At 43.0% G+C, this 11,256-nt stretch overlaps 1 protein-coding gene across 1 annotated transcript in view; it reads left to right on the forward strand.

Annotated features, from left to right (window-relative positions):
• The window catches only part of esrrb (estrogen-related receptor beta), a 41,258-nt gene extending 30,465 nt beyond the window's left edge, over positions 1-10,793 (forward strand). Inside the window, exons 5-6 of the mRNA XM_061743296.1 lie at positions 4,401-4,670; positions 7,576-10,793. Coding sequence (XP_061599280.1) covers positions 4,401-4,670; positions 7,576-7,820 — 515 coding nt within the window. The 3' untranslated portion in view covers positions 7,821-10,793. The remainder of the gene's footprint in view (positions 1-4,400; positions 4,671-7,575) is intronic.
• Positions 10,794-11,256: the final 463 nt, after the last annotated feature.

Here is an 11,256-nt window from a genome sequence, read left to right on the forward strand (position 1 = left end):
GGCTCCAAAGACTGAATGTGGTAATAGATTTATAGTTACAAAAGGTGGAGTTGAATTGGTATGGTTGGGATAAATGCTAGAAAATGCTAGAAATTATCATGATACATGTTTTAGTCCATACCACCCATCCCTAGCGTACATACACCGTTACGAACGGCTCAGAACCAGCCTGCACTTCTGTCTTCATTTGCTCTACATATAATGTGTTACACTTTCAAACGAGATGATTCTCGACAAATCAGAGGGTGCTTTGTATTACTTGTCCTTTTGTCTTTTAATCTGCCATCTGAACTAAAAAAAAAAGAAAAAAGAAGCTTTGATAAAAATAAGCTGATGGCAATATGATGGTTCAGTCCAGTTAAAGGTTGTGGGGGGGGCTGAACCTCTGGGGCCCTGTTAGGGGCCGTTTTTCTCCAACTGGAGCCTGGAGAGCACTTGACTTGGCTGAGGTGAGATTGCCGCAAGGCAGAAGTCTTCAGGGCCTGCTTGTCCTTCTGATAGCTGGCCATGATAGATCAGCTCCCGTCCAGCCAGAATTACTCTCTTTCCCCCTTCCATGTCCCGCTTCTCTTCCACCCTGTGCACTGGTCCTCTTTCTCTCTCTTCCTTTCTTATCTCCCTCCTCTCTGCCCCATATCTTCTCCTCCCTTTTATCTGCCATTTCTCTACCTCCACCTCCTTTTTTTCTCCCCTTTTCTTTCCCTCTCTCTGTCTTTTCTGTTGTCTGATTGAGGGTGAGTTACGAGGGGGCTGCAGCTGGAGGGGACCGCAGTGCCTCGTAATTACATCTCTTTTTATTACTCGTGCTAATGGCCCTCGGGGAGAGGGAAACAATAATAAATTAATAGAATATGAACTCCAGCTCAACAGAAATCTCCAGCATTTCATTTTGGAGCGTCCTGTGCTCTGGCATATGAAACAGAGCTCTGATTAATCTCTGCGAGGGGTTTGAGGCTGCCGTCTGTGGGTTCGGGCTGCCCCCTCCTGCCTTTCTGCTGCTGAGGGCTTTTGGAAAGATAAAGGAAGAGATGATGGTTTTTTTTTTTTGCTTCTGTTTTGGTTTCCAGCTTTTGAGCTATTAATGATGGTCGGTTGATGCAGTGATTGAGTCTAGTATCATTAGCACCTATATAAAATATATATTTTTACATATGTTTTGACTTTTTGTCTAGATTGATGTGTATCTCAGGTAGGGCTGTTCGATTAATCGATTTTAAATCCTAATCACGATTATGTAATTAGAACGATGTTAAAACGTGAAAATCGTAAAATCGATTTTTCACTTTTTTTTTTTTTTACCTTGTCTGCACACATATTAATGATTGATACCATATTAATGATTGATGGAAATACCTCTCAATACCTGTGACAAGTGCCCCATCGGAGAGGCTCTTTAGTGTAGGAGGGGGCGTTGTAACATGCCACCGGGCATCCCTCAAGACAGATGCGGTAGACCGGCTCGTGTTCCTTGCAAAAAACTTGCAAATGTGAATAGCAAATGTAATGACTGACATTACACACCTCTACCTCCTTCATGGGTTGCATTATTATTTAGCATGCAAAGACCCAGTTTAGTTTAATTAGAAAATGTCTTGTTTTATTTCATTGGAAATATAACTTACTGTATGTTTGCAAGTGCTGATTTGCTGATTTTTTTTTTCAGAGATAAAACTTTATATTTTATTATATTTTTTAAAACTTTTTTTCAACTTATTTTACAGAGTTTTGCACTTTATTCATTCATTTTTGGTTTAATAAGAGCAAAAAGTTTGCACTTAAAGCCCAATGGGGCAAATGTTCAATAAAAAAACAGCATATTTGAAATCATTTCTTTGCCTTTTGTCAATTCACAAAAAAATCGTAATCGTAATCGAAAATCGGATTTTGAGAGAAAAAAATCGAGATTTTATTTTTGGGCAAAATCGAACAGCCCTAATCTCAGGAAGGATCATGCTGGGTATGACATCAGGGAATTTTCAAACATATCATAAAAGATTTCAATCCATATCTGATCCATGTTGATCAGATCAAATCGAGAAAAACTCAACAAGTGCACTAATAGTATCTCTGCAGCTTTCTGTCTAAAGATTTTCAGACGTGAAGCAGCTGGTGCACTGAGCAGTGGAGTGCAAAAGGCCCTTCAAGCGCACAGACAGGCCGCTCTGATTTGGTCAATATTGTGTCATGTTTGGTCAAACCCCGCCAAGGCAGCGGGCTGGAAATGAAGATGTAAATATTGATATTTCATTAGAGGAAATCACCCAGTCTGACGGCACTTAACCGGGCCACCTTCAGAGTGCGGCGGCCGGAGCGCCGCGTGACCTGCCGAGTCGGGAAGTCACTTCATTACTCGATTAAATTGAGTGGAAAAAGGCAAGGCAACGACACGAGATCCCATTTGGAGCGATAATTTAGGCTTTGAAGAGAGGGGATGGAGCAGGGGGGAAAACACTACCTCTCCATCTCACAACACTGGATTAAATTCAAGGACTTTTAGCGTCAAAGGTAATTGTAGGCTGCTGGGCTGCAATGACTGCATATGGCTGAGAGGTGTCCGTTGTATTAGAGCAACTCTAAAGCCACTTCAACAACGCGCTGAACGAGGCCTTCACACAAGCTGTCATATCGGCAGCAGAGCTTTAGTTCCGCTTCAGTCCTCCCTGGCATTAAAAGGCTACTCAAAGCCTTGCCCAAGATTGGGATGCCAACCTCGTGCAGCAATCAGCACACATCCTTGCTTGCATGACACTTTGTCTGCATCCCACCCACATTCTGTCATGACATAATAGCTATGTATGCAGACAAGGAAATAACACAACAAAGTGTTTTAAGACGCTGTTTGGATGTGTAATAGCACGGGCCCTGATAAAATATGGCTTGACGGCTTCACTGATAATAGTCAAGTGTTTTGAGTGCTTTCAGCAGTTTGCTTTGTTGGGTCTAATTTGGGCTCTGACCAGTCCACCCGGGCACCAGCACCCTTCAGTTAGCACTCCCTTTCTACTGATTATTGATTCCCCTTCAAAATGTGAAGGCCCTCACATTCTGATCACAATCTGTTAATTAATGTATCCTTCAGCTCTTCCCCTGCCGTGGTCATCACCACGATAAGGGAAATTGAACACTCAGGTACTAGTCTCGCTCTCTCTTCTTTTCTCTCTCTGTCTCTTCCTCTGCCTCATTTCTCCATCACTTTGTCTCTTATTCTTCTGGAGCGTGTGTTTTTCACGGTGTCCAGGCGAGGGGCAGATAAACATCAGGCTGGTGAGCGCCCCCCATAGTAAGATCATTTATATTTAAGGGAAGGGAAAAAAAAACCTTGGATGTGGTTGCCTGTGAGGGGGCCTGGTCAATACCGTAATCTATTGCCTCTTAATCGCACAACGGCGGGAAGTGTGGCAGCAGCAAACTTGTAAAAAGCAATCATATTAATCAGGGGCGGAGCTGGAGAGCAGAAAGCGCTGCCTGCAGGGGCACCGTGCAAAGGGGGGGTGTAGGTGGAAGATGGAGGGGAGTGAGTGAGTGAGGAGTGTTGTGGGGTTCATACAGTTTATTGACAGCTAAAGGCTGGTTCAAAGAAAAAAAAAAAAGGGGATGAGATGGCTATCTGGCTGTCTGCCCCCTCACTCTCTCCTGCTCCCTTTTTGGCTCAACTCTCTTTAATTTGTTTGAATTTCTCACAGCTCATCTGTGGGGGATCTAGCAGCTTTTTTCCCCCTTAATTTAATCTTCTATTCTGAGCACATGTAGAGGTGTTGGAGAGGAAGTGACAGCGGTTTGAGCTCCCCGTGCCAGGTTCAGCTCATCCGACTGTAGAACGAGGATCTGTGGCCGAGCAGGTCTTGCAAGGGCCGAACTCGAAACCACGTGACCCCGGTTCTGTGTGCGTGTACGTTTATGTTGTGCGGATTTATGTGCATACATATAGATGTCACGATCCCCGACGTGCACTTGTGTCTGTTTGGTTTCCCGGCCGGCGCTTTGGTGCGCAGGTTCTGGTGTGTGTTTGTGTGTGTCCCGTCGTCGCCTCCTCCGGTTACACGGTACATGTCATGTCCTCAACCCTTCCAATGAGAATGTGTCTTGGTGCTAATCCCCCTAACACCAGTAGAAGAGTGACAGGATACAAGGGGGTAACCACATGGCTTTGTGTATCCCAGACCTTTGCACCGATTTTCTGTCCGCACTTACAGTAAAGCCCACTCAAGTGCTCTGACACGGGCTTCAAAGAGCACCTTCCACTGCGCATTTAAAGCTGGGCGCATGTGCCTCAACGTGAACGCTCGGCTACCTTGGCACAGCAGATCTAGTCCTTTACTTTAAAAAAAACAAACTCAACTTTAATTGGAAGTGCAGTTGTCTCCTATTTTTTTTTAACTTTTCCTGGTTTTCCCCTCCAGGCTTCTCCACTCTCTCCCTGGGAGACCAGATGAGCTTACTGCAGAGTGCCTGGATGGAGATCCTCATCCTCAGCATCGTGTTCCGCTCGCTGCCGTACGAAGACGAGCTGGTGTACGCCGAAGACTACATCATGGACGAGGAGCACTCGCGGCTCACGGGCCTACTCGACCTCTACGTCTCCATCCTGCAGCTGGTCCGCAAGTACAAGAAGCTCAAAGTGGAGAAGGAGGAGTTCGTAACCCTCAAAGCCATCGCTCTCGCCAATTCAGGTGGGACATCACGCTGACAATCAGGGCCAGTTTAGAGTTTAGAGTTTATTAATTTAGCACAAAAAGATGCATGAAGCACTGCGCAAGGAGGGAACGAAGTTCTATAGCGAACTTGTACAAGGTTCCACCCCTGTCAAAAAAACAAAACAAAGGACAAGCAGACAGCATGCATGAGCTAAACAACAACCAAAGACAAAGATCAATAGCAACAGGAATTCAAGTACTTGAAACAACTAATAGTAAAAAACACAAAGAAAGAACAAAAAATGTGACAAAAGCAGAACAATGAGAAAGAATATATAATTAAAGGTCGATAAAATTAAAGGTCGAGTAGAGAGAGTAAATTAGGTTCCTGTGGAAAGTAAAAATCCCTTTAGGTTTTTTTTGAAAATGCATTGGGATGCATTCAGTTTCTTATCCATCTCTGTTAATTCAATGTTTTCCAATGCACTTATTTTATTCCACAATTTAAGATTTTTCCATTCGACAAGTATTTATTTATTTCCCGTTTATTTTTCTAATAAATCAGATGAAAATCCATTGTTATACAAGTTGAATTACTCCATAAGATTGTCAAATACAATTCTACATTTAACATTTCATTCATAAGACAAAAGGTTTCCCATGATTGCTGCATATTATGCAAGTAAAATATAGTTTATTTTATTTTTGAAATTAAAGTGACTGAAATTGTTAATATCCCCTTTGCCATGTGTGTCATTCGGGATATTTCACTTTTTCCTGATTGCACCTCTCAGTACAGTGGAAAACTGGGTTTTCTATTATACAGTTTCAGAAATATCATATCATAGTTTTTCAGGTCTTTTTCAGGGTAACCTTTAGTTTGCAGCATGGGATGGAGAGATAGAGGGACGATAAGGACAGGCTATGAGAGAAAGGCATGGAGGTTTGAGGGTTCTTTTTTTTTTAATTGAACACCTTCCGTCGGTGGTTTTTCTCCAGCGCTCCGGCTCCCTCTTCCTTCCCCATCTCCATAACAGTAGCTGCCGGGCACGGCAGCCACGGGAGATAAATTTAGCATTTCATTAGGAGCACGGGGGCTGTCAATAAAATGTGTTAAGTCGAATGGAATGAGTACCAGGGAGCAATAGGCCTCGTTTGTTCCAATGCGAAGACGCGCCGCCGCTATTGACAGGGGCCTTTAGAGAAGGCAGGACCTGTCCCGCTCTGATCAATGCACGCCTGGGTCACCGGGCCGCTCTCTCTTGTTTTGTCCAGGGCTGAAAAATGAAAATGCTGATGTTGGGACTTTGCTTTCAGACAGCAGAGCTTTTGGGAGGGAGGGAGAGAGGGAGGGAGGCTGGGGGAGGGAGCATGGACGGGGATTGAGGAGTGAAGAGGAGGAGGAGGGTGCCCCGAACGTCAGAACAAGGTCTCGGGGAGATCGCTCTCCTGGGAGCCCCTCTGTCTGACAGCTGTGAAAATTCATAGCGATTGATTTTGTAATTAGCAGTTTATCAATTGGATCGACATGGGCTCACTGATGGATTGCAAGGAAATTGTTTCTTCAAAGTTGTTTTTTTTTGTTTGTTTTTTTTTCCTCTGGTGGCCAGCGTGTTTTCCTGCTCTCTTTTCCCTCCCATCTGTTGAGATGTCTTCATTTCTCAAAAAACATTCCATTAAAACAGAGTTCACATTAGATTCCATGCTCGCAATTGTATAAAATGTGAAAAGTACAAAGAAAATGTTTCATTGTTTAAATGTAGCTGATTGGGAGGTTTCTGTTAAAAGAAGTGGAGTTAATTATATCAGATCATTTCCTCGTCTTTTCCTTTTGTTCTCCCATCCTCCCTCTGTCAACCCCCCCCCTCACACACACACACACACACATTCACTTTACAAAACGACCTACTTCATTTTACCACTGTGGATTTGAAAACCGTCAGGGTGAGAAATGTCTCAAGGTCTTGGGAATACAGTTGTTCCAGTCAATGAATTTGGGGCGAAGTCTCAAATCTGTTTTGCCTTTTATTGTCCCGCGTGGTAAAATATGCACCGCCAAGGTGAGACGAGTCATGGCAGCCAATGACACGCTGCCTCTGGAGTGCAAAACGTTAGTTAACCAGTGAGAGGAATTGTGACCCCAGACTGTCCCTGAGAGAGGCTGGGAAACGGAGCTGGAACAGGAAAAAAAAAAAAAAGACAAGATACGCAGTAGGATCAGACAAAAAACATAGATAAATAAATTAACCAGACTGAAACTGCAGAATGCTCTAAAGTTGGACTGGGGGAAGGAAGGGATTTGAAATTCAGAGCCGGTTTTTGTTGTTCACAGTGCAACAAAACAAGCCAGACTCTGTTTTAATATGGACAAATATTACAAAAGCACAAACCTGCAAGGAAGCTGTTTTTCTGCTTTGAGAAAAGGAAATGAATTGAAAGAAAAAGTTGTGCTACTTTGTGGTTTCCAATTCTCTTTTAGTTCTTTCTTTTTCCTTTTTTTTTTTTTAGTATAATTTGTCCTTTGGACGAGTAACCCACACAGCAATGATTGGGTGCAATTCATGGCATTGTTACTGCAGGATAGCATTGATTTTCAGTCTCGCTGGTCAAGGACCGCTCTGCCCAGCCCATCAAAGAATAAATGTATAAATAAAATGAAGAGGATGACTTTTTTTTTCGTTTTCCTGTTTTATGATGGGTTTTTTTATATATCTTGTCAGAGTGTGAGTTATACTGATAATGTGTTTCTTAGCTCAGTACTACTGACAAGAGCAGTAGAGATCAATCATCGGTTTTAATTTTGTTGTTGAAAAATCCGTTTCTCATGTCTGCCGTTATATTACCACTGTCTCCGAGCACAAACTGTATTTTTTTTTTTTTAACTTCCTTTTTATGTATTTGAAAATCCATCATGCTTCTTTCATTGCTCTCGCCCTTGCAGACTCCATGCACATAGAGGACATGGAGGCGGTCCAGAAGCTTCAGGACGCTCTCCACGAGGCCCTGCAGGACTACGAGAGCAGCCAGCACCAGGAGGACCCCCGGCGGGCTGGCAAACTGCTCATGACCCTGCCCCTGCTGAGGCAGACGGCCACTAAGGCCGTGCAGCACTTTTACAGCATCAAGGTGCAGGGCAAGGTGCCCATGCACAAACTCTTTCTGGAGATGCTGGAGGCCAAGGTCTGATCGGCTGGAAGCTGATTGGTCCGCCGCCGCGTTGAGGATACTGAGAGTGACTTGAACCAAGGCTGAGGGGTTCTTAGGAGAGTCAGGCGCCTACTGAGTGTGCAGGACAGGACAGAGACAGCGCTCCTCCGGGAACCCTGGGACACTAAATTAAAAAAGAAAAAAAAAAGAAAATGGGAAAAAAAAAATGCAACACTTGGTTATTAGTATAAATATAAAAATGATGCAGATTAATTTAAAATATATAAGAAATACTATGTACAGTAAAATCTTTTGTTAATTGTCAGTGGTCATGCTGTAAATGACCCTCAACATCTTCAGAATAAGTAGTTGTCAGATCTTGATGACAAGCTAAAGAACATTCTTTTCTTTTTTTTCATAAAACTAAAAGTTCCTAAAAATGTGTTCTGAAGAAAATGAAGGTGTCAACGTCCGAAAGAGACTGCCTGGACTTGACCAGGACATGTAAATATTTATTATTTGGAAGGCTGAGTGTACAGTTCAAAGTCTGGTAAACCTGACATTTTCTGTTTTTCTCCGGGGGCGGGAAAAAAAGAGCAAAAATTTGGGGAAGGTTGTTGCATAAATGTGAACTCTTTATTGGTTTAAATGTCCTTGAATATACCTCTCCAGAGCTGTAAGCAGTGTGATCTTTGTGGATCTGTCTCAGACTGGAAGACTTGCTGGCCCCATGTTTAACCAAACTGGCATAGGCAGGTAAAAAGAAAAAGAAAAGGAAAAAATAAAAAAAAGACAGTCGTCTTATTCTGTAGTAATGCGGCAATAATAGAGGGAGCTGCTGGGAAGATGGGCTTAATTTCCTATAGTTCATGTGCTTTTCATTGCTGCTGTCTCTTAAAGACCATACCTTTGAGGATCCCAGTCGCTCCTGCTGATTCACACTCGTGTTTCCCCCTCTCCTGGAGTGCTTGTGTTGGTTCCCCCTCGTACGCTGCTCCCCTAATTTGGTCGCTGGTTAAGCCCGTGGAAATTGACATGCAAATAGATGACCTGATCCAGCATAGGTGAAAGGTAATCAGCAAGTTCACTTTGGCGGTTTCAAAGGATTTATGCTGAGTGGCAGAAGTCCACGAGATTCTATGTTCAAACAATCAGAGGTTCATATGTCAAGCAGGGCTATTTTGGGCCACGTTTAAGCCTGTGGCAGAGTCATCCCACACACAGGGAGCAAGGTGTCCAGCATCTGCTCGCACCGTTTTAGGCACCTCCCGTCTTTTAATAGCCTGCGCCTGCATTTACAGGGCTTGAACCAAACGGAGGTAAATGGCAGGTGCCAAGCCAGGGTGGTGGCACTTCACACTGGGTTTATTTTTACCCAGCAGGACCCTGTTGAGAGCGCAACCTCGCCGCCAGGAGTACACGTGAACGCTTCTTCTTGACCTCATGTTGACACGGTGGCCGAATCAGAGCAACACCCTTCGTACCGGCTGCAGGAGGCGGGAGGGTTACGCCACCGAGAGGAGAAGTCGGGATGCCCGAGCATGCACATGTGAACAGATATGCAAGAAACAAAGTGTCAGCATGCCTCAAAGGTTAACAGCGGCCTGGCAGCCTGTGTGTACAAGGTGTGATCTCTGGTGGGAGATCTCGCTCTTCCCTTCTCCTCATGTTTAGCTACAGGCCCATTATGTTGAGTGTGAGTAATACCCCCGGTCCCGTCCCCCCGCAGAGTCCGACCACAGCTCTCCACGAGGGAGAGAATGCACTGAATTCTGTAGGATTTTATGTGACACGATAAATTATGGCTCTGTCCCAACAATATGATACTGTGATCAAAGGAATCCCTGACATAGCGCAGGGTAAAGTTGCCACTGTGCTGGTGATATCAAAGGACAGTAGCGATCGAGCGGGCCCATATGCCTTTTTATACAGCAGCCTGATTGGCCACGCTGTAACCTAAATTACTTTACTGTTGTGCAATACAGCAGGGACCAATTCTGACTGAAACCATGCTAAAAGCATGCTTTTTACTTAGATTTGGGTGACTATATGCTGTTAAGTGACATACTCTAAACCCCTTTAATTGCTATAATGTATCCTGTATATCAGAAGTATATTTGATTTGCTCTCGTTTCAGTAAAGGTGCAGCATAAATTAAAATTTTTGCAATAATTCTTTTTTTTTTTTTACAAATATTTTATAGAGGCCCAAGATGATCATCAAAAAGAATCGCAATGTTTGTTTTTTTTCTTTTATCCCTTCAACATGACACTGTTTGTGTAAAAGACACTATGTCTCACGTTACAGGCTGTCTACATGTGTACTGTAAATATATCAGCGTCAATACAGTAGGTTGCCGTAATACCACTGAAAATAAAGTACGCAGCGCCCTGCTGACTGCTACCTCATTATCATATTGTCGATATTTCTCTCATTCTGTTATTCTCATATCAAGAACATACCTGAGCCATGGACTGTATGTTTTTATTCAAAAGTAAAGAGAAAAAAAAAAAAAAAAAAAGTTTCTCCCTGAGAGCTCCTGCCAAAACGTTTGTTAGTGTAGTTCCAGCTCTTCTCATCCCATCCATTCCTCACAGACCTGTTTGTAAAGCAACAGCATGCTTCATGATGGCCACGTGACTTGTGACCCCCATTTTGGTTACTGAGTGGGTGTTGATATGAACATCAGTGTGTCAGAATTGGTCCCTCGATGACAAATTGCAGACAGGAGCAGGTAACTGATTTCCTACTTCTGTGCTATGAGTATATATGGTGTGAAATATATCATTTGGCAATAGTGTACATTGATATCTCTGATTGTTGAATCAACAATATCTGTAACTTCTGTTTTTGATTTTCAACACGGTAAAGGATCAATGAATTAAATACTCACTGAACTCTGTGATTCTTTATTTTGTGTTTCGACTAGAGCTCTGTGTATGTCAATTTAAATTATTTTGAATTAGATTTGTAACACCTTCTCTAAACTAGCAGCTTTGTGATGCAAGTAGGGCTGGGCGATTTTGGACAAAAATAAAATCCCGATTTTTTTCTCTGAAAACCCGATTTTCGATTTCGATTTCGATTTTTTTGGTAAAACTTCAAAAGACAATGAAATAAATTGTTTCAAATATTTTATCTTTATTTTTAAAGAAAAATAGCAAACAAATTTCCCTATTGGGAATGAAGTGCAATTGAAAGATACTGTAAATCCTCCTTGAGTTTAGTAAAGTGACAACATTTACAATTTTCTTGACCAAACTAAGATGACTAGACGAGCTCTGTCTGTCATCAGCCAGCTGCAAAAAAGGAAAATCGATTTTCCGATTTTCCTTTTTTAACATCGATTTTGATTAATAAATCCGATTTAGGGCCGCTCGGTGGCGCAGTGGGTTAAGCGGCGGCTCATATACTGAGGCTACAGTCCTCCTCCTGCAGCGGTCGCGGGTTCGAATCCAGCCCGCGCACCTTTGCT

This window comes from Cololabis saira, chromosome 16 (genome assembly GCF_033807715.1).
Source record: "Cololabis saira isolate AMF1-May2022 chromosome 16, fColSai1.1, whole genome shotgun sequence".
In the NCBI taxonomy this organism is placed as follows: Eukaryota; Metazoa; Chordata; class Actinopteri; order Beloniformes; family Belonidae; genus Cololabis; species Cololabis saira.